Source organism: Salvelinus namaycush, chromosome 34, assembly GCF_016432855.1.
Source record: "Salvelinus namaycush isolate Seneca chromosome 34, SaNama_1.0, whole genome shotgun sequence".
Lineage (NCBI taxonomy): Eukaryota > Metazoa > Chordata > Actinopteri > Salmoniformes > Salmonidae > Salvelinus > Salvelinus namaycush.
The window spans coordinates 5,362,548-5,386,682 of NC_052340.1; the positions used below are offsets into that span (position 1 = coordinate 5,362,548).

The 24,135-nt window shown below is 42.1% G+C and overlaps 1 protein-coding gene across 17 annotated transcripts in view; it reads right to left on the reverse strand.

Annotated features, from left to right (window-relative positions):
- Window positions 1-18,899, reverse strand: part of LOC120028884 (protein phosphatase 1 regulatory subunit 37-like) — a 56,688-nt gene extending 37,789 nt beyond the window's left edge. For 13 of the 17 annotated variants that reach the window (XM_038974150.1, XM_038974144.1, XM_038974140.1 and 10 more), the window contains exon 1: window positions 17,034-18,899. In XM_038974150.1, the coding sequence (XP_038830078.1) occupies window positions 17,034-17,754 (721 nt within the window). In that variant the 5' untranslated portion in view covers window positions 17,755-18,899. The remainder of the gene's footprint in view (window positions 1-17,033) is intronic. The other 4 variants (XR_005473543.1, XM_038974138.1, XM_038974136.1 and 1 more) reach the window with 1 other exon arrangement.
- Between the last annotated feature and the right edge of the window lie 5,236 nt (window positions 18,900-24,135).

Here is a 24,135-nt window from a genome sequence, read left to right on the forward strand (position 1 = left end):
AAAAGTCAAGGGGTGTGAATACTTTCTGAAGGCACTGTACACCATCAGAGACATTGCACCATCACTACACTGTCTATCCTGCAACACACTGTAGGCCTATATGGCAGTGTACAGAGGTGAATGAGAGAAACCGGATAGGGGAACGAGGCAGGATGGGAGTAATGAAAAACGGTATTGGCCACTGCATCACGGAGAGGACAGGACTGAACGAGAGTCAGTGAGGCAGGTAAGGTAAAAAGAGATGATTGGGAAGGAAGGAACAAAGGACGGGAGTAAAGAAAAGACGTGGATGGAGATCGAGGAGCTCTGCTAAACTCTGACAGCACTGCTGACAGCACAGAACTCAGCGGGAGAAAAACAGGGGGGAGGAGCGAGCCAAAAGGTGGAAGGAGAACAAAGAGGGTAAGCAGATATGTGGCAGTGAGACAGGGGTGAAGAATAGAGGGAATACAGGCAGGCCACTGAGAAAGAGGAGCGTAGAAGAAAAAGGCAGTGCACTGCGGGTGCGGCATAGAATTAGCCTAGTAAGTGTTAGACACTTGGCCCTGCTCCCTTTGCACTAGCTAGCCAGGTTGGTAGCACTAGAACGAAAGCACAGGCCAAAAGGGAGTACAGTCTCCTAAGATTTTTTTGTAAAAAAGATGAGTCTTCAACAAGTGCGGGAAAATTTGGCTTGACATATGAAGAGGACTCAAACAATTAGAAGCCATTAAAGTGAGCCCTGGTGAAACAGGCAGAACCTGCTCGCTTCTCCTGGGGCCTGAACGGAGAGGAGCAATCCCTATTGAGTTACTGGTCTGGGTAGGGCAGCAGGGAAGGGGCCAGTCTAAATACAATGCTCTGGGCCAGTCTGTGGGCATTTTATATTGTGCAGTAGTTGTTATCTACTCAGAAACCTACACCGCCTTCGGAAAGAATTCATACCCCTTGACTTATTCCACATTCATTCTGTTACAGCCTGAATTCAAAATGGAATAAACTGATTATCTTACTCACCCATCTACACACAATGCCTCAATGACAAAGTGAAAACATGTATATATATATTTTTTAAGTATTCACAACCCTGAGTCAATGCGTTAAAAACACCTTTGGCAGCGACTACAGCTGTGAGTCTTTCTGGGCAAGTCTAAGAGCTTTGCACACCTGAATTGTACAATATTTGTAAATTATTCTTTTAAATATTCTTCAAGCTCTGTTAATCTGGTTGTAGATAATTGCCAGACAGCCATTAAGTCTTGCCATAGATTTAAGTCAAAACTAACTTGGTCACTCAGGAACATTCACTGTCTTCTTGGTAAGCAACTCCAGTGTAGATTTGGCTTTGTGTTTTAGGTTACTGTCCTACTGAAAGGTTCATTTGTCCCCCAGTGTCTGTTAGAAAGCAGACAGAGGTTTTCCTCTAGGATTTTGCCTATGCTTAGCTCCATAAAATGTTTTATGGTCCATGCCAATGATAAGCATACCCATAACATGATGCAGCCACCACCATGTTTGACAATATGAAGAGTGGTACTCAGTGTTGTGTTTGCCCCAAACCCAACACTTCGTATTCAGGACAAAAAGATAATTGCTTTGCCACATTTTTAGCAGTTTTACTTTAGTTCCTTCTTCCAAACAGGGATGCATGTTTTGGAATATTTGTATTCTGTACAGGCATCCTTCACACTCTGTCATTTAGGTTAGTGTAGTGGAGTAACTACTATGTTGTTGATCCATACTAAGTTTTCTCCAATCACAGCCTGGGGCGGCAGGTAATCTAGTGGTTAGAGCGTTGGACTATTAACCGAAAGGTTGCAAGATTAAATCCCTGAGCTGACAAGGTAAAAATCTGTCGTTCTGCCCCTGAACAAGGCGGTTAACCCACTGTTCCTAGGCCATCATTGAAAATAAGAATTTGTTCTTAACTGACTAGTTAAATAAAGGGGGGATTTTTTTTTTAACCATTGGCCTCATTGGTGAAATCCCTCAGCGGTTTCCTTTCTCTCTGGCAACGGAGTTAGGAAGGACACCTGTATCTTTGGATGGTGTATCAATACACCCATTCACTACAAAGTGTAATTAATAACTTCACCATTCTCAAAGGGATATTCAATGTCTGCTTTGTTTTATTTTTACCCAGCTACCAAAAGGTGCCCATCTTTGCGAGGCATCGGAAAACCTCCCTGGTCTTTGTGGTTGAATCTGTGCTTGAAATCCACTGCTCAACTGAGGGACCTTACAGATAATTGTTTGTGTGGGGTACAGAGATGAGGTAGTCAATCAAAAATCTTGAGTGGAACCATGCAACTTTTTATGTGACTTGTTATACTACTTTTTGCTGAACATATTTAGGCTTGCCATAAGGGGATGAATACTTATCAACTCAAGACATTTCAGCTTTTCATTTTTTATTAAATTTGTAAAAATTTCTAAAAACATAATTCCACTTTGACATTATGGGGTATTGTGTGTAGACCAGTGACAAAATCTCAATTTAATCAATTTTAAATTCAGGCTGTAACAAAATGTGGAAAAAGTCAAGGTGTGTATACTTTTTGAAGGCACTGTAACGGTCATTTAAATCAGTCTAAACAAATCTGACAGGAATGCCTCCTTTTTACCTCTAGATACAGTCTACATTGTGCCACGAGAGATTCTGGTTCGAGTCAAGGCTCTGTCGCAGCCGGCCGCGACTGGGAGACCCATGGGGCGGCGCACAATTGGCCCAGCGTCGTCCGGGTTAGGGAAGGGTTTGGCCGGCAAGGATGTCCTTGTCCCATCGTGCACAAAAACAAACAAAAATCCATGGCGGACCGGGCGCAGTGCACGCTGACACAGTCGTCAGGTGCACAGTGTTTCCTCCGACACATTGGTGCGGCTGGCTTCCGAGTTAAGTGGGCACTGTGTCAAGAAGCAGTGCGGCTTGGGTTGGGTTGTGTTTCGGAGGACGCACAGCTCTCGACCTTCGCCTCTCCCGACTCCGTACGTGAGTTGCAGCGATTTATTTTTAATTTTTAAACAGCCTACAGTTCCCGATTGAATATTATACGTAGTATTAGGTGTATGTTTACGCTACTACCGCTTTGGAGGGGTTTACTATGCACAGCCAATGCAAAACAAGCTAGATGCAGCCTTCTAAATGAATCCAGGTGCAGTCTGACACGCATGGAGAAGTTGTCAATCTCCCTCCTTTCCTCCTCTCTTGTTGACACGGAACAAAGTGCAAACACACACTCACCAACGGTGCCGTGCATTGGCTGGGAGGAGCAGAGAGCAGAGTGTGGAGACACTTATCAGTGCTGAGGGGGACTGTCTGGGTTAGAGAGGGAAAGCAGTCGGTGCCATAGAATTTGATTGAGTAGATTAAAAGCAATCATCAACACCTGTTAGAATTCTGTGCCGAGTCTCAGTTTTTGACATGTGGAGCAATGCTTTTCTATTGCGTGGACAGTGACATCTCCTGTAGATTTTAGAGCCATGTCCATTCTACTCATTCCAACTCTATGCTGGGCACAGTGTATGTGAAGGGACTGGGACCAGGTGTCCCACCCTGTCTGCACTAGCTAGAGCATCCAAGTCATCTGCGGACCGCATGTAGGACTGGGACTTCAGAGGATAGGGTTGTCTTCACTTCAAAACGGGAGGGAGAAGAAAGGAGGAGAGAGAGTGGAGGCACGACTGAATGCTGCTTTGAAGATAACAGCATATTACTTCTGACGTGCTATGGTAAATAATCTCTTCTGAAAGATAACTATGATCTCGGTTGTCAATTAAAATTACCGTTCTGCAATGACCGACAAATTAGCATGGAAGAGAAAGCATGAATGTTTGACTGACTTATAGTCAGGGCACAATGAAAAGTGAAAGTCACCTGAGCTAATCATTTGTGGCTGAAGGGTGAACACTGATTGTGACTCAGGGTGTTGATGACATGGTGAGATTGAGACATGCTGGGCCATGCCAATAGACATGGTGGTCTAACGATCAGGGTTGACAAAGGATGAAAAGGAGACGAGGAGAGAGAGTTGAGCTAGGCACACCTGATGAGGAACTGCACTTGTCACTGAGAAAATCCATGCAACACTGCTGCATGCAACATCACAGGTTCTTTAATAGACACTCCATTTCATTCTGTGACCTGTATCGATCAGCCGCCACATTGAGGGGACAAGGAGGAATAGAAATGGCAAAGCAGCCATTTTGTAAAGTTGAAAGGTCACCAGGACTGGGTGTAGGGTTCAGATGGAATAGACAGGAGCACTGGGCCTGGTGAAACAGTCAGTCAGCCAGCCAGCAGTCACAGGCCACTGACTGTGTGGAATGAGGAGGGGAGCCCTTTGGACGAGCCTCCAGGAGGGACGGGGCCGGGACTGGAACTGACGCCTACTTAACTAAGTGTTAAGACAGTCTTAAATAGCGCCCTGCTCCCCGGTCCTCATCCCTGCCATTTCACACCACCATTCTGCACAGGGTGGCAGCAGCGTCATTCACACATGACAGCTGACGCTGGTCACAGGGGGAGAGGAACGCATGGTCCATGCCAGAGAACAACCTATGCTACAGGTCAGAGCCATACTGACAGTGCCCTGGATGGATGCCTGCTAGGTAGGGCTGTCCACGACAAAATCTTGGTCGACCTAGTCGTCTGTTCTTTCAACCCCCCCCCCCTATATAGACACACCCTGTGTTTTTCAATAAAAACAACTATATGTAGGCTACTGAGCTTGTTTGATGCATTAACTTCTTATGTCTGCAGGGGCGGTATTAAGTAGCACAGAGGTGCCCAGAGTAAACGGCCTGCTCCTCAGTCATAGTTGCTAATATATGCATATTATTATTGGATAGAAAACACTCTGAAGTTTCTAAAACTGTTTGAATTATGTCTGCAAGTATAACAGAACTCATATGGCAGGCAAAAACCTGAGAAAAAATCCAAACAGGAAGTGGAAATTCTGAGGCTGGTCGATTCTCAACCAAGATCCCATTGAAATCACAGCGAGATATGGATGAGTTTGCACTTCCTACGGCGTCCACTAGATGTCAACAGTCTGTAGAACCTTGTCTGATGCCTCTACTGTGAAGGGGGGCTGAATGAGAGGGGAATTAGGTCTGCCATGACCTGACCATGCTTTGACCATGCCTGTTCACATGAGAGGGAGCTCTGTTCCATCGTTCATCTGAAGTCAATGTAATTCTCCGGTTGGAACGTTATTCAAGATTTATGGTAAAAACATTATAAAGATTGATTCAATACATCGTTTGACATGTTTCTACGGACTGTTACGGAACTTTTGGACATTTCGTCAGGTTTTAGTGAACACGCTTCCCTGACGTTGGATTTGTTTACCAAACACGCTACAAAAATAGCTATTTGGACATAAATGGACATTACCGAAAAAAAATTATTTCTTGTGGAAGTGGGAGTCCTGGGAGTGCATTCCGACGAAGATCAGCAAAGGTAAGTGAAGATTTATAATGCTTTTTATGAGTTCTGCACAATTTGGCGGGTAACTGTATGGCTTGCTTTTGTGGCTGAACACTGTCTTCAGATTATTGAATATTGTGTTTTGCCGTAAAGCTTTTTGAAATCTGACACAGCGGTTCCATTAAGAACAAGTGTATCTTTAATTCTATGTAAAACATGTATCTTTCATCAAAGTTTATTATGAGTATTTCTGTTATTTGACGTGGCTCTCTGCAATTTCTCTGGATATTTTGGAGACATTTCTGAACATGGCGCCAATGTAAACTGAGGTTTTTGGATATAAATATGAACTTAATCGAACAAGACATATATGTATTGTGTAACATGAAGTCCTATGAGTGTCATCTGATGAAGATCATCAAAGGTTAGTGATTAATTTTATCTCTATTTCTGCTTTTTGTGACTCCTCTCTTTGGCTGGAAAAATGGCAGAATTTTTCTGTGAGTTGGTGGTGACCTAACAATCGTTTGTGGTGCTTTCGCTGAAAAGCCTATTTGAAATCAGAGACTTTGGTGGGATTAACAACAAGATTACCTTTAAAATGGTATAAGATACATGTATGTTTGAGGAATTTTAATTATGAGATTTCTGTTGTTTGAATTTGGCGCCCTGCACTTTCACTGGCTGTTGTCATATCATCCCGTTAACGGGATTGCAGCCATAAGAAGTTAATTAAGCACACTGTGATTAATGAATGAAAACAAATGATTCAAGAGGGAGCCAGAGATCAATTAAAAAAACATGTTCATGACCCTCTGCTGCTGCTGGCCTTCGCAGATTCTGCCGTTAAGCTCCTGAAGTTGCCGGTAATAGGCTAAACCAAGGTTCGGCAACCTTTTCCATTTGGAGTAACAATTTATTTTACAATTTTTACCGACCTGCATGCCAGTTAGGATTTTCATATGCACATTTTCATGGAACAGTTCAATTTAATCAAAACATAGTCATACCTCAAAATCATCATGTGATTAATCACAATTATTTTATTGCCAACTATGTAAAAATGGCGTACATAAAGCCAACAAAAACATTGTAGCCTGGAGGTACACAATATCCTGATAAAATAAATATCCTCTAAATCACATGGCTACACACTTGGCCTGTCTGCAAGGAACTTGCAACATTGTATCAACTATTAACTTGGGTCTGGGCTGAAGTGGCCTGGAGTGGTTATTGAAAGAGAGCCTATTTGAAAAATGTTTCCAGCTATGTTGAGGAACTATTGTCATTCTCAATGGATGTAAAAACAAACTGTTTACTTGCTGTTAGAAGCTCCACAGTGGTGGTGAGTTAAGACAAATCAGAAATACTAATCAGATTCCCAAATGGGCACATTTGTAGGCCTACATTTGCGGAGGGCAAGTAGCCTAGGCCTACTTTAAGCATAATCAGGTGCGCGTCCTCACTCAAGATTGACAGGAGCGCTACAAACAAAATACAATTAATAATTCGTAAATGACATTTAAAAAGCAAAACTTGTTCCTCACAAGTGTAACCTAGGTTGTGCGGTCCTCAAAAAACATGTCCACTCCAACAATGAGAACAGTAAAATAATAATAACAACATTGCAGTTTGGAAATTATGGGAATTAACGGTAAATGTACTACTGATACTGGTGAGCCATCGCAATGGATTAGTCCACTGAGACATGTGTGAGTCAGGTATCAATTAGACAGGTATCTCGTGTGCCATAAAATAATGAAATATATATATTTGCGACTGCTTGACTAAAAAAGACCAACAGCCTATCGACCAGTCGACTAAATGGGGTCAGCACTACTGCTGGGGGGAGGGTCAGGATGGAAAAACAACATCTCACAAAGCAGGAAGCCCCCTACAGCTTTACATGGGAGGAAATACAGGTGGATGGATAACTGAATCCATCTGAAACACATGCGGAAGTAGTTAAGCTATTTCACATAGTAGGAACTAGGGTTGGGTTTATACAGATGTTCATATCTCCATACCATCCTCTCATTACGGGATTTACGGTATTACCGGCTTAGTACACAGCAGGGCGCCAAAAAAAAAAATCGCAAAAAAGCCCATTGGGCATCTATAACCAGAATGCTAACAAAATGAGCACAAGTATGAGCGAAAATCCACGGAGGCTGCTAAATATACTAACGGGTGCAAACGAAGAAAAAAATATATAATTTTCAAAGACAGGCAATCAAGCTCATAAAGTTACACATATATTAGGTAGGAGCTACCAAATACCATTTTTAGTGAGTATGGAAATTTACAAGCGAATGTGAACAAGAGCTATTGTGCTCATGAACAAAGTTTTGACGCATGCTTGTATGACGGAAGAACAGCACTGGCTCTGAAGCAGCATGTGTACACACTGGGTCTGTGTGCAGTCTGGATTCACTAGGACAACAGGCATGCCTTCTCGAAGAATATGGGGGAGGAGCAGAAGGGCCAAGAACAAAGAGAAGAAAAAAAAACAAGCAAGGAAATCAATATACAGAATACTCATCCAAAGGGCTTTGACTTCTCAAACACAGCAAGGGCTAACACAATATGATGCCCCGTCACCTTATTCATTCAGCCACTGTGCTTCTACACCTGCATTGCTTGCTGTTTGGGGTTTCAGGCTGGGTTTCTGTACAGCACTTTGAGATATCAGCTGATGTAAGAAGGGCTATATAAATACATTTGATTTGACTTAGCTAGCAATTTAAACTTATGGCTTGCGTTAACGCAGAATTCTGTGTTCTTCTGCGCTTCAGTCGCACTTCTCCATTCGGATGAGAATTCAAACAGCATTCCATCAGCAGACAACATCTTCGGTACTTTTCTCGGTGTAGCTAGCATACATTTCTCCAGTAAAATGCAATATTAACTTTTAGCTAAACAGGAAATGTACACTGAACAAAAATATAAAATGCCACCAGTTCATAAATAAATATGTAAATTGAAATACATTTATTACGCTCTAATCTATGGATTTCACACAACTGGGAATACAGATATGCATCTGTTGGTCACAATTTTCCTCATAGAGTTGATCAGGCTGTTGATTGTGGCCTGTGGAACATTGTCCCACTCCTATTCAATGGCTGTGCCAAGTTCCTGGATAGTGGCGGGAACGGGAACACCCAGAGCATCCCTAACATGCTCAATGGGTGACATGGCTGGTGAGTAAGCAGGCCATAGAAGAACTGGGACATTTTCATCTTCCAGGAATTGTGCACACATGGGGCCGTGCATTATTATGCTGAAACATGAGGTGATGGCGTCGGATGAATGGTACGACAATGGGCCTCAGGATCTTGTCACGGTATCTCGGTGCATTCAAATTGCCATTGATAAAATGCAATTGTGTTCGTTGTCCGTAGCTTATGCCTGTCCATACCATAACCCCACCCCCACGTGGCACTTTGTGCCGACATCAACAAACCGCTTGCCTACATGACGTCATACACGCTGTCTGCCATCTGCCCGGTACAGTTGAAACCAAGATGAATCCACGAAGAGCATACTTCTACAGCGTGCCAGTGACCATCGAAGGTAAGCATTTGCCCACTGAAGCCAGTTACAACACCGAACTTCAGTCATGTCAAGATCCTGGTGAGGATGACGAGCACGCAGATGAGCTTTCCTGAGACGGTTTCTGACAGTGTGGTCAGAAATTCTTCGGTTGTGTAAACCGACAGTTTCATCAGCTGTCTGGGTGGCTGGTCTCAGACGATCCCGCAGGTGAAGAAGCCAGAGATGGAGGTCCTGGGCTGGTGTGGTTAGATGCGGTCTGAGGTTGTGAGGCCGGTTGGACGTACTGCCAAATTCCCTAAAACAATGTTGGAGGTGGCTTATGGTAGAGAAATTAATAGGGATGCACAATATATCGGTAAGCATATTGGAATCGGACGATATTAGCTGAAAGTGGCAACATTGGCATGTTTAGTTTAACGCAAAACCAATGTAAAAGCTGATGTGCATACCTATATAACATAGATAGATGACGTAATGACGGCACACAAAAAAACAGCGTTACACGTGCAACACAGCATTCCTAACCTAGCGCACAATGTCTGCTGTGTGGATATATTTTTACATTTCAAAGGAAGATAACAAAAAGGCCATACGCAATGTTTGTGCTGCTATGATTTCCAGAAGGGAGAAAGTGAAATCTTTCAATACCACAAACCTAATTACTCATTTGAAAGTGCATCACCCCCAGACGTTGAGCGACTACTTAGAACAAAAGGGGAACTAAGTGCACCCTTCCAACAACTAAACAAGTTAACTTCTTATGGCTTGGGGGCAGTATTTCGACATCTGGATGAGAAGTGTGCCCAAAGTAAACTGCCTGTTACTCAGGCCCAGAAGCTAGGATATGCATATAATTGGTAGATTTGGATACAAAACTCTAAAGTTTCCAAAACTGTTAAAATAATGTCTGAGTATAACATAACTGATATGGCAGGCGAAAACCTGAGGAAAATCCATCCAGGAAGTGGGATTCTTTTGATGTTGGTATTTTCAATTGAATGCCTATAGAGTATCTAATGGGTTAGGACCCAGATTGCAGTTCCTATGGCTTCCACTAGATGTCAACAGTCTTTAGACATTGTTTCAGGCTTGTTTTCTGAAAAATGAAGAAGAATGAGACCTTTCTCTCAGTGGACTGTAGAATCATGCAGTGCTGGTTTCGTTGTTTTTCCTTTCTATTGAATACGCTATTGTCCGGTTGAAATATTATCGATTATTTAGACAATTGACAACCTGAGGATTAATTATTAACATCGTTTGACATGTTTCGACGAACTTTACCGGTACTATTAGGATTAGAGGTCGACCGATTAATCGGAATGGCCGATTAATTAGGGCCGATTTCACGTTTTCATATGAATCGGAAATCGTTAAATTTTGGATGCCGATTTTGCCGCATTTTTTTTTGTTTTACAACTTTATTTAACTAGCCAAGTCAGTTAAGAACACATTCTTATTTTCAATGACGGCCTAGGAACGGTGGGTTAACTGCCTTGTTCAGGGGCAGAACGACAGATTTTTACCTTGTCAGCTCAGGGATTCAATCTTGCAACCTTACAGTTAACTAGTCCAACGCTCTAACCACCTGCCTCACGAGGAGCCTGCCTGTTACGACAATGCAGTAAGAAGCCAAGGTAAGTTGCTAGCTAGCATTAAACTTATCTTATAAAAAACAATCAATCAATCATAATCACTAGTTAACTACACATGGTTGATGATATTACTAGTTTATCTAGCGTGTCCTGCGTTGCATATAATCGATGCGGTGTGCATTCGCGAAAAAGGACTGTCGTTGCTCCAACGTATACCTAACCATAAACATCAATGCCTTTCTAATAATCAATACACAGAAGTATATATTTTTAAACCTGCATATTTAGCTAAAAGAAATCCAGGTTAGCAGGCAATATTAACCAGGTGAAATTGTGTCACTTCTCTTGGGTTCATTGCACGCAGAGTCAGGGTATATGCAACAGTTTGGGCCGCCTGGCTCATTGCGAACTAATTTGCCAGAATTTTACGTAATTATGACATAACATTGAAGGTTGTGCAATGTAACAGGAATATTTAGACTTAAGGATGCCACCCGTTAGATAAAATACGGACCGGTTCCGTATTTCACTGAAAGAATAAACGTTTTGATTGAAGCAACAAAACCAAAAAGTTGGCTTTCAATATAAAAATGTCACCCGTCAATAAACAGCTGGACTCACATGCTCCCGCTTTCTCCCGTTGTGCTATTTTACAAACAATAGCGTGACTGGGCTCAACTGTTCTGGAGAACTACAGTAAGCTTCATAATGTAAAGATGTGACAGATGAAATTAACGTGATCTGCTTTATCTTCTAACGTATTGCACCCCCCCCCGAGCAACTGGACTGACATCCCTGGGCTGATCCAAGGCCAGCAGCTGACTGACCATCTCAGACTGAGTGCTGAGTGGGACCACGTCTGGCCCCACTCACTCAGAGACACACATGACTGTGAGAAACAAGCACACAATGTCCAGGCCTGGCTGTCTAGAAGAAACCAGCACAACCACAATGGCACCTCAGGCCCCCCTCCAACTTTCTCCCTCCTGAAAAGTCAGCAGGCCTGGATTTGGTAACGATGTCGATCCAGCAACAGCGGGGCATCAAGTGCTCTAGAACCACATTGAACGTGATTATGAAACAATGCTAATTTAGAGCTAGCCTGCTTGTCAATAATTAACAGAGGTCACTTAGCAGAGAGGCTAACACAGGGGAAATGGACACATTTCTGTTTCTCACTGCGCAAATGGAACAATTTCACCTTTAGATGCAGGCACTGTTGCATTTTACACCAATGTAATATGTTAACATCTGTGTATAAGTGAATTAACCTGTCAATTAACCTGTCATCATAACAGGTCATAAGGACCATCTACTCCTGAGGAAGCAAGATAAATATTTTCTTCCATCTTAGTGACGTGTTAATCTGTAATTAATTGTGGCGGCAGGTAGTAACCTCAAGGTTGCTAGATCGAATCCCCGAGCTGTCAAGGTAAAAATCTGTCGTTCCGCCCCTGAATGCAGTTCACCCACTGTTCCTAGGCCGTCATTGTAAATAAGAATATGTTCTTATCTGCCTTGCCTAGTTAAATAAAAGGTTAATTTAAAAAACATTTCAATTTCAAGACAGCTTCACTGTGACTGTGATGCCACTGAACAGCAACACAGTAGCTGAGGCATTGTCAGGCAAAGAAGGATTGTAATATCATGGGCTAAAAACAGCATGACTGACTGAACTGGCTCTCCACAGGGCCGTCTATTTATAAGTGAGCAGGCATTTTGTGATGAGCGTCGGTCAGCCCTGTTTAAAACAGATAAGAGGGGTGGTAGGTGTTTTATGTGGGAAGCTAGCCATCCCTCAGGCAAACATTGTGCTTCAATAGCCTACAGTTTCCAAAAGAGAACAATGATTTAGGACGGATGTGGCTGAAGAACAGTTTTTAGTACAAAAACCAAGGTTGTCATCCTAAACGCCGCAAACTCCTAGAGGCATGTTGTTTTCATAAGTGGAGCAGAGCAGCTCCCCCCTGTAAACACACGGGTCAAAATGGTGGCCTCTGACTGCACTGGCTGCAGTCCCATGGTCCATGACTAAAGTTCAGACAGACACACAGTTAAGGGGCAGGGTTCATGTCATGACCCCAAACTACAGGGGCAGAGCAGGACAGACACAGCACAAACAGTACACAAACACACTACAAACTGCAGCCAAGAAAAAGTGTTGGCCTAGGCTAAACAACCAAGAGTTAAGCCTCTCAGGTCCAACTTTGGTCCAAAGGTACATCATTACTGGTGCCAATTTCCAAGTAGGCCTTTGTGTTGACATGAGATCACATGTAGGCTATGCAGCTTTCTACATTTTATTTTATTAATGGTTTCACTTATATTCATAACAAAATGCAGTGTAGCTTAGATAAGAAATTCACAATATTTTTTTTTGAGATGTAGCTTATTTGTTTACAAAAGCCGAATATTTACAATTGTCAACTAATCTAATTTGTTTATGTCAATAGAAGAACCAACAACAGCCCACATGCTTCTTGCATAATGTAAGGCAGTGGTTCCCAACCAGAGTTACTAGGACCCCTGGGGGTACTTGGCCTATCCACAGGGGGTAGTTTAGAATATTAATGAGACTGTAGGCTTACTGATAAAATGCACATGAGGGGGTACTTCCGGGGTACTCCGGGCAGAGCAAAATTCAGTTGATGGTACAGTAACCGAAAAAAGGTTGGGAACCACTGACGTAAGGAGTCGGCACATGAGTTTCCCATGTAAGCCCGAGAGAAGGAGAAAGGAGGGATGAGAGAGGGAAAGGGGAAGAATGAAAGAGGGAAGGAGAGGGAAAGGGAGGGGGGGGAATAAGGAGGGAGGAGAGGAAGCAAAGCTGCTAAGAGTCACACTGGGAAGTTCAGGAATCTGAGGAAATGATGCAACATGTGCCCAGCCAGGACTGAAGGGAAGGGACAAGCTCTACAAAACAAAGAGGCTAGGACTCCTTGTACAATCTCACTGCATGGTGACAAACAAACACTATGTAGGGAGTAGAGTCATCTATCAATTTGTTCAGACTAAAATTCACCTTTAATGTTAACAAGGCTCTACAAAACTGAGTGGATCTGTACTTCAGTGGCAAAACGCATAGTGATCCATCCACATCTTCAATGCTTTGAACTAGCGAAGCATCGCAGAAACTAAACAGACACAATCGTGAGACTGTTACCCTAGTGGCCACGTAAACTGTGACCATTCTGAACATGTCAGCGTCTAAGACAACAAGGAAAGGCTATATAACTGCATGACTTGTAGCTACGTTTACAACTAGGCCTAAACCATTATGGAAATAACAGCCTACAGTTTAGTCTAACACTGAGTAGCATCCCATCGCTGGGTCTGGTGGAGAGAGCAGCACCAAGCACCTGTTTGAGGCCAGTTTTGTTCCTCTTGATGGCTAAGATGAGGTTTGGGCTGTGAAGAGCTGATCCTAGACCAGCGAGTCAAGGAAGTATCCAGGCCGGATCCATTGTGGCGATGATGAGTTCAAGTGAACCATGAAGAGGCTTGGGGGCGGGGATGGAGATACATTTCATTTCCTGGGCCTCAGCTCAGTCACTGCCTATCACACCCGCTTAGACACACTTCTCCATGAGTGAACATCACCCAGAGAAAGACTGCTAAATAGGACACAGAGAGAGAGAGAGAGAGATCTGGGCTAGGCCTACTCCTTCATGAAATAGCAGTGAAGAGGATGGAAAGACAAAGACAGACAAGGATACTGGATGGGGATTGAGCACAATGCAGGCTTGTTACGAATACTAGGCCTATGCCTCAAACTTCCTGGGATGTCTAGATCTGGACGTTTCAGATGGTGAAAATTGAAATAATGAACGTGTTGAGGGAGTAAAACATCAGTATATAACATCACTCAATCTTCTGCAGAACCCTTCAACAGCATGACTGATTCACTTACAATAGATGGGTTATCATCATGATTAAAGCCATTTAACATTGGCCTGAGTTTTATCTACCATTTAGGGCTGGGCGGTATACCGTATTTGACTATATACTGGCATTGATGCACGAACCGGTTTGAGATTTTACTTGATCTATAACTGCATTTCAAAGTTTGGTCTGTTAAATGTGATATGAAACTCTGGTGTATACAATGTCAGTTTTTATAGTTTACTCTATTTTCTACTGAAGTCATCTCTCCTCCTTTCCTGCATGCCGCTAACCACACCAAGCCCTGCCCCGTCACTCAAGGAGAGAGCAGTTGCTCGACCACAGTGTCACGAGCACGTTCTTGTCGTTCACTTTGCATGGTCAGATGGATGCAGCAATGTTGGTGACATTCTGCTTTCCACAAGCGTTCTATACACAAACTAATAGTGTATCTTACTCTCTGTAAACTATCTGCTAGTTTGTCTTTTCTTAGCAAGGTGTTGCTAAAATAATTTGTGTTAGCCGCTAATGCTAATCACTAGTTAGTTGGCTAGCTAGCTTGCTAAAGGTACCAAGGGTCAGAGCAAACACAGCTAACTAACACTGCCTGGTACCAGTGCTGGTGTCGGCCTAGATAAGCATGTTTGTGCAAGGCTATCTTATCTTAGAGAGTAATAGGCGAAACATTCATATGTTGGCTAGCTAGCTACATGAAGAAAGAAAACACGTAATGTAACATCTAATTAGGTTCACCTGGAAACACTGACCAACACTTTGGTTCCTGTCAATAATTCCTCCCTGGTTTATTAATTCGTTGTCATGTCAAACAACAATGAATTCAAGGTGCTGACCACTACTCCAACTATAGAATTAGAATAATCATTATATTTCCATGATTCCAACAGTTCAATTAACTGGGCCTATATTTCATGCTGTGTGGCAGTGTGGAAATGATAATAAAACTGCAGGAAACACAGAAATGGATGAAAATGCTGACAATTTTTGTTTCGTTTTGAACAGTATAAAAATGGAGAAAGACCCATTGAAATCACTTAGAATGCATGTGCTGCCACCCTGGAGTCATGAATGACTCAAAGCATATTTAGAACTTCTATTATTAAAAAACGTCAAATACCATCATAAATGTCAACGATATTGTGATATGATCTTTTGTCCTTATCCCCCAGCCCTACTACCATTTAGTCCTTCTTACAGTTGGCAGAGTAACTGACATGACTGATAGTATTGTATTGATAGAAATATAGGAATGCACTCACTGATCAAGATAACAGTCATATCGCTACCCTAGATGGCAGAACGTTATCTTGAATCATGTGATATCCCTGGCACCCTCCCTCTCCGGCCACTGGACCTTTGAAACTTAAACTGATAACTTCTTGAAATCTCCCCACCTGACCCTCCTACGTTAAATAAACCTAGTCTGCAAGTGCTTGGGGTGCCTACAGGGAATGTTCAATAAAGAGAAACTGCAGAATCCTTAAAAGAATAAACACACAGGCATACAAATACTTGTGACTGAGAGTCCTACATGATTTGTTCTGTATGCAAAACGGAAAAACAAAACTGAAAAACAAATTGTCCATTCAGAATTAGTACACCTCTACCCCCATAGCAGATGTAAGGAATATCACTATAAGCCACATACAACAACATAGGCTAATACTGAGATGTTTTCACTAAATAAACACTGCCCACTACTAAAACGTCATACCTTTAAGGAGTGCCTGGTCTGGATGACGACTAAGACATCTAAGGGAACTGACTTCATTTTGAGCTGGTGGAGAAACTCATGTGGAACCATTATCAAATGAATAAGAAAGAAAACAGGGATGACGCCAACTAGTGGGCCTTTTAGTCCTGAAGACATCAGTGACAAAAAAAAAATGACCTGGGTGTTGAACTAGCTTTGGTCCCCACCTTGTATTCTGATGTGTCAAGACATTTGTGTAAGATGATTCAATTCTTCATTTTTACAAGGGGGTCTGACAAATGTATATAGGCCCTAGGTATTGCCTGGGGATGACATCGATATGAAATGTATAATGGTGTGATCGCATGTTGGGGTCCAATGGTCGCCATGGAAGGCAGAGAAGCAAGACCGAATGAAACAATCCAATAGGATTCACTATAGCGATACTACGATACCAGATATTTCATGGCAAAAAAGATTAGACTAAACTCTATGGCCCTATAAAAACCTACTTTGTCAAATTGTGGGTGCTATAGCTTGCAAAATAAACAAACGTGACTCTAGGTGACAACATAATGCTGTTTGTTTCTAACATTATGAGTGTTTATCAAGAAATTAAATTTGCGACAACCCTACAATCCAACACTAAAAGTGCAAAGTCTGGTGAGTGCAAAAAACCCTCTATTAGGGCAGGGACAACAGAAAGGTACTATGTGACAGAGTCCCTCTGCCAGTCAGGGAGTGCAAGAGCGCCAGTCTACACTGTGTGGCATCCCCAGCTTGAGGTCTCAGCAAGGCTAAGGACACCATATAAACAAGGCCTAAAAATATATGAAAGGGTCACATCAGCAGATATTGCTTAGAAAATTTAGTGAGAAATTACCATGTCTCCAAGGGTCCTTGGGCTCCACTGCTCCAGAGACAATATCCTCATCTGAAGGAAAAGTCACCCTCTTGCCATTTTTGTGTTTATCGTCCCCCTCATCCAGGGCTGGAGAGAGGGCCTCTCCTGTGGCAATGACAGGTGGCGAGTCCTCCTGTTCTGAGGGTTTATCAGGTTCCTTGTCCGTGACAACATCTGGGGTAGATGAATCTGGATTGGTACCGCTTGAGAATGTCTCCTCTGTTAGGGATGGTCCTTGGTCTGTAGGTTCTGACTCCAACATGCCACTTTCATCCAGGCTCAAATCCACACTAATGTCCATATCCCCACCATCATCCCCTTCCTCAATAGCAAACATGAGGGCCGATGGTGTTGTATCCTTGATACTCTCCTCTTGGTCTTGGTCGTCATTAGAAACGGCAAAGTCAGAACTGACTATTGCAGGGGTATCTGGGACGCTGTTGTTCTTATTCCCGTTCACTTCGTCGATTTCTAGTGTCTCTTTTGACCGGTGGTTGTCCTCCCCCCGCGGGTTGTCTGTGAGCCTGGCTAGAGAGGATGTGTCGGCGACCTCGGTGCCAATGCCTTGTTTGCACAAGTCTCCATCCATCAGTTCCGAAATCCGGGGTATGATCTCTTCCGAGTTATTGGTAGTATTGTCATCGACATTACTCTTCATTTTGACATTGCACAAATCTAGAGCTTGCTCCTCGATATTCATATTTTCATTTCCAGGAAGATAGTGTTGGCAATTGATCTAGCAATTTGACGGGATTCGAGAACTCCGCACTTGACACAAGGTTGATTTCAGTCTAGCCTTTGAATGTTGGTCTTTGATCCTAAAATAGCTAACAATTTGTAATAAGTACTTTCATCAAGAATGTTTACAACTTTGTTTTGACATGTCAACAACGACAATATAAAGTGCATTCTGAGTGATAAACGTAATTGATTGACAAAACAGCTATTTGTGCTCACATGCACAACTATTTCAAGATATCATTTCTTGACTGGTTTGATACGTGATGCGTGCCTGCAATTCAGAATATTTATAGCCTGAAATTGTAATTCAGAAAACCTTTGATAAATTGACCATATCACATGTCCAGCAACTGTAAATAGTTGTCAAATTATCAAGATCTAAAGGCAACACATGTCAAACGACTGTGACAGACAAATCCTAACCGAGAAATAACGTATTATCCTGCGACAGTAGCTAGTCTCAATCTAGTTTATACTTCTTTGGCTAGCTAATTTAATGCTAGGTAACCACGATAGATATCAATGAAGTGCATATATAGCCGTTTTTAGTTACAGTATTCTCTATTTTGTTTGTCAGCACACTCTAAAAGTGGATGTGGAAGCTAGCTAACGTTATAACTATATTTTGGGTGACCATTTAACGTTACCTGGCTAACTAGCTAAAACTGTACAATCGCTCACGGTGCCTCCATTACGTTAGCAAAATACTATGTATTGTGCATTAAGCAAACTAGCTACCTAGCTAAAGTAGTTACCCAACAATGACACCTAGACCAGTTTAGTTTTATGCACCTTTCGGTAAACCCAAATACTTCGTTTTCGAGTTTATCATTCTATTTTTTTAAAATGATTTCCTAATGTCGCTCGCGGTCTCACCGGAGCACCTCGCATCACAATCCCCGAATAGGCAAGGAAAAAACAAGCGTCATAGTCCGGAGCATGTTTCGATCGTGCCCCAAATTATTTAACTGTAGAGCAATACTCTCCTTTTTGATTGTTATTGTAAAACAAAGACGTGCCGCTTATTGACGTTCCCCGAGAAGCGCTTGAATGTAAATATGCTGTTTTATCTCCTCGTCCTTGTGCTAGCTAACGTTAGCTTACTCAAGTCCAACAACTGTTTGTTGTCTCTACGTCATCGCAAATCCATGGGCATGGGGGGTTTTCACTAGTTACCACAGCCACAAAGTCAAAATTGGTCTTAATTTAATATGGTTAGGTATAAAGCATGCAATCAGACTTGAAAAAGAGAAATTGTAGAAATGGGCGTGGTTTATTGCTTTGTGGCTGTGGTAACTAGTGACGCCCAGGGGCATGTTCAGTAGACGCAACGTAGCAGAACGCTGCAAATAGAAATGTAATACATAGAACGGTCGTAGGTATGCTAATATGTTTGACATAGAACACTTGTAATTCATATCTTCTATTTCTATTTGCAGCGTTTTAAAACGTTGCTGAGAATGATTACGATGCTACGTGATCATTTGGTGTAAGTACTTTCGCCTAAAACATACAGTCAGTTGAAACATAGATAATTACTGTCGCAATAGATGTTACAAATATGTGTGTGCTGATGCTAGGTCTGACAAGAAAGTGTGATACACATTCGCAAATCATCGCCCCTTGGCCCTTGTAATCAACCTTGTCAAATTGTGACATGTGGACACAACTGGGTATCCACTAGATAACACAGCCACAAAGTTAAAATTGTCTATATCGTAGAAAAATTAGAGAAATTGTAGAAATAGACAGGGTTTATGACTGTGGCAATAGTGACCACCACACAACTGTACAGAATGATGACGACAATACTGTAATTACGATAACTCATTTTGAAAATATCCTAATCTTTGCATCATGTACCACCAAGGGTGACAACACAGTGATAATTGAACTGATTTGATTTGAGATAGCAAACAATTTTGTTTACTGTTCCATCGCCTACAAATCCCAATTCATCTCGTTGCATACATACTCAGATGGCAGTGTTGGTGAACTCTGAATAGACCTACCAGTGACTGAATCAATATAACACTGGGATGTGCAGAACAATGGGTCAATTGTTTATCTCCCCCCAAGGAGGGACAGCCCATAGATATCCTATTAAATTACTAGTCTAATTCCTAATTCTCTAGGACAATAATTCATTGACTAGATTGTTGGGTCACACTTACAGTGTCCTTATGACAGTGTTATGTGAACAGAATGAAATGACAGACTTGAAAAAAATTACAACTAATGCCAAACCGCCTTCCAGGTGTTCTTTGTGTGAACAGTTCTTTATGCACTTAATCAGAATACTGAACCAAACATTATTTTTCATGTCTGTAGTGTCTGTGTTTTCTAAAAATATACACTGAGTGTACAAAACATTAAGGACACCTGCAAGGGAAGGGGAGGAGACGGGTTAAAGAAGGATTTTAAGCCTTGAGACAATTGAGACATGGATTGTGTATGTGTGCCATTCAGACGGTGAATGGGCAAGACAAAAAATGTAAGTGCCTTTGAAGGGGGTATGGTAGTAGGTGCCAGGCACACCGGTTTGTGTCAAGAACTGCAACACTGCTGGGTTTTTCACGCTCAACAGTTTCTGTAGTGTATCAAGAATGGTCCACGCCCCAAAGGACATCCAGTCAACTTGACACAACCGTGGGAAGCATTGGGCCAGTATCCTGTGGAACACTTTTGACACCTTGTAGGTGGTCCTCATGTTTGGTATTCTCCATTTATATGATGGTGAGTTTATATAATGGTGAGACAAACATGTCTCCTCCTACTGGAACTGAATAGTTTCAGTGGCACCTAAATTAATTATTTTCAGGAAAATTATATCGTATGATCAGTAGAGCTGAATAATACATTATCAATAAGTTGTTCTTCATGGATATTCATTAGCATTTGAAACCGATTCCAACACATCTTAAGTCGAGGAAAAAAATAAGTAGCTTAAATATCTGCATTTGGATATTTGTAGCCACTGTAAACCCAGCTAACAATTCTATGGAGAGAGAACATTTTTGTAATGAGACCTGTAATGTTCCCCGTATGTTTGAGTGTCCAGTTTTCTGTTAGTTATAGGAACATTCTATGTATGTTAGCAAAAACCTCATGAGAACCTATTAAGCATGTTTTGGCATTAGAGTTAGGAGGACATTCCCTAAATATCAACAGAATTTACCCAGAACGTGGTTATCATGTTCTCAGAATATCCAATATCAATGTTCTAGGCACGTTTCACTGGAAAGTTGCAAGAACATTCCTGTGTTCAGTTTTCTGAGGATCCGGACAATATTCTATCAACTTCCCACCAAACATATACAGAACATGGATGCCATGATATTAATGTTCTAGACAAGTTTCTTGGGAGCGTTGCAACATTCATATGACAATTTTTCTAAAGATTAGGAGAATATTCCATCAACGTCCCATCAAACATACACAGAACATGGTTGCCATGTTCTCAGAACACGTCACCTGATGGTCCCAAAGAAACATTCTCCCCCCCAAAATTGTTTTCATGACACATCACACCTTGTTACTGTTGCAGAGCCCATCAATGCCCTGATTGGTGAACCACTGATCCATTCACATCGCTTAGTCTGTTGGCAAGGTTAGGGACACACACAGTGCTTTTAACATAGTGTTTTCAATGTATGTATGTGACATACATGATTACATTGTGGGTGGCAGGTAAGCCCAGTGCTTAAGTGTTGGGCAGTGACCGAAAAGTTGTTAGTTCAAATCCCCAAGTTGACTTGGTGAAAAATCTGTCAATGTGGCCTTGAGCAAGGCCTTTTACCCCAGTCGCTCTTGATAAGAATGTCTGCTGAAAATGTTAATTTATACAGTAATTATTATTCAGTATGTCGTCACCTGGCATTTGAACTCACAATCTCGTAGGCTCCCGACACTCCAATCTTTCTGCTACGCCACCATGTCTGTGTCAGTTAGCAGTTCATCTGACAATTTTCCCATCATTGATTTAATGGACTTATTTCAGCAATTTTAGAGCTTTCTGTATAGCGGTCTAATGTTGGTGGGGCATTTTACCTTGTATTAATGTTACTCCTGAGTACTTGAGTACTTTTAACAGAGATGAAATTTACTTGAAAGTGCATTCATCCTATTGCTTACACCTATCCAGTTGTTTCAAATCGACACAAGTGTCTAAAGAGAAGGGGTTAGGGTTTGCTTGTGGACAGGCCCTTACTATACTGGCCTGATAAGCAAATGCCCTAGGGATATACCTTATTTTGACAAATGGTTGGGGTATTCATCATCGGTGCTGGTGGCCTGGGTTTGAGACCCGCTAGGGGTCTCACATTCTTAGCAATATATGTTAATGTCATTAATGTCACCCCTAATTGATCAAATTACAATCAGTTTGTCATTGAAAGATGGGACTCTGTAGCATTACTCCATGAGCATGAATTATGACCACATTTCCACTACCTCTCATAAATGATCAGAACTTATTCATTCTACAAAGCTGAACATCTCTACACTCTCTTCCTGAAATCCACACCACATATACCATGTAGAACAAACATGTCTGCGTTTACAAAGGCAGCCCAATTCTGATTTTGTTTTTACAAAAGTATGTGGACAGCCCTTCAAATTAGTGGATTCTGCTATTTCAGCCACACCCGTTGCTGACAGGTGTCTAAAATCGAGCATACAGCCATGCAATCCATAGACAATCATTGGCAGTAGACAGGCCTTGCTGAAGACTTCAGTGACTTTCAACTTGGCATCGTCAAAGGATGCCACCTTTCCAACATGTCAGTTCGTAAAATGTCTGCAATGCTAGAGCTGCCCCGGTCAACTATAAGTGCTGCTATTGTGAAGTGGAAACGTCAAGGAGCAACAACGGCTCAGCCGCGAAGTGGTAGGCCACACAAGCTCACAGAACAGAACAGCAGAGTGCTCAAGCGGGTAGCACGTAAAAATCAGCTGTCAGTTGCAACATTCACTACCGAGTTCCAAACTGTCTCTGGAAGCAACATCAGCACAATACCTGTTTGTTGGGAGCTTCATGAAATAGGTTTCCATGGCCGAGCAGCCGCACACAAACCTAAGATCATCATGCACAATGCCAAGCGCCGGCTGGAGTGGTGTAAAGCTCGCTGCCATTGAACTCTGTAGCAGTAGAAACACGTTCTCTGGAGTGATGAATCACGCTTCACCATCTGTCAGTCTGACGGACGAGTCTTGGTTTGGTGGATGCCAAGAGAACGCTACCTGCCCCCAATGCATAGTGCCAAATGTAAAGTTTGGTGGAAGAAGAATAATGGTCCGGGCTGTTTTTCATGGTTCGGGCTAGGCCCCTTAATTCCAGTGAAGGGAAATCTTAACGCTACAGTGTACAATTACATTCTAGACGATTCTGTGCTTCCAACATTGTGGCAACAGTTTGGGGAAGGCCCTTTCCTTTTTTAGCATGACAATGCCCCCGTGCACAAAGCTAGGTCCATGCAGAAATGGTTGTCAAGATCGGTGTGGAAGAACTTGACTGGCATGCACAGAGCCCTGGCCTCAACCCCATCGAACACCTTTGGGATGAATTGGAACGCCAACTGCGAGCCAGGCCTAATTGCGGAACAGTGCCCAACATCACTAATGCTCTTGTGGCTGAAGGGAAGCAAGTTCCTGCAGCAATGTTCCAACATCTAGTGGAAGGCCTTCCCGGAAGAGTGGAGGCTGTTACAGCAGCAAAGGGGTACAAACTCCATAATGATGCCCATGATTTTGCAATGTGATGTTCGAAAGAGCAGGTGTTCACAAACTTTTGGTCACAAGGTGTCACAATGTTTATGTTTCTAGCTCCAACAGTGCAGTAATAGCTCCAACAGTGCAGTAATACATAATAATAGAAAACAATACACACAAATCCCAAAAGCAAAAATTAAGAAATTAAGAAATATCAGAACGAGCAATGTCAGAGTCTGGGAATATAAATATACACTGAACAAAAATATAAACACAACTTGTAAAGTGTTGAACCAATGTTTCATGAGCTGAAATAAAATAACCCAGAAATGTGTAATATGCACAAAAAGCTTATTTCTCTCAAATTCTGTGCACAAATTTGATTACGTCGCTGTTAGTGAGCATTTCTCATTTGATAAAATAATCCATCCACCTGACAGGTGTGGCATATCAAGAAGTTGATTAAACAGCATGATCATTACACAGGTGCACCTTGTGCTGGGGACAATAAAAGGCCACTCTTAAATGTTCAGTTTTGTCACACAACACAATGCCACAGATGTCTCAAGTTTTTTTTTTTTTGAAAACTCTGTTTATTAAGTTTTACACACACACAGACAAGACAAAGCAA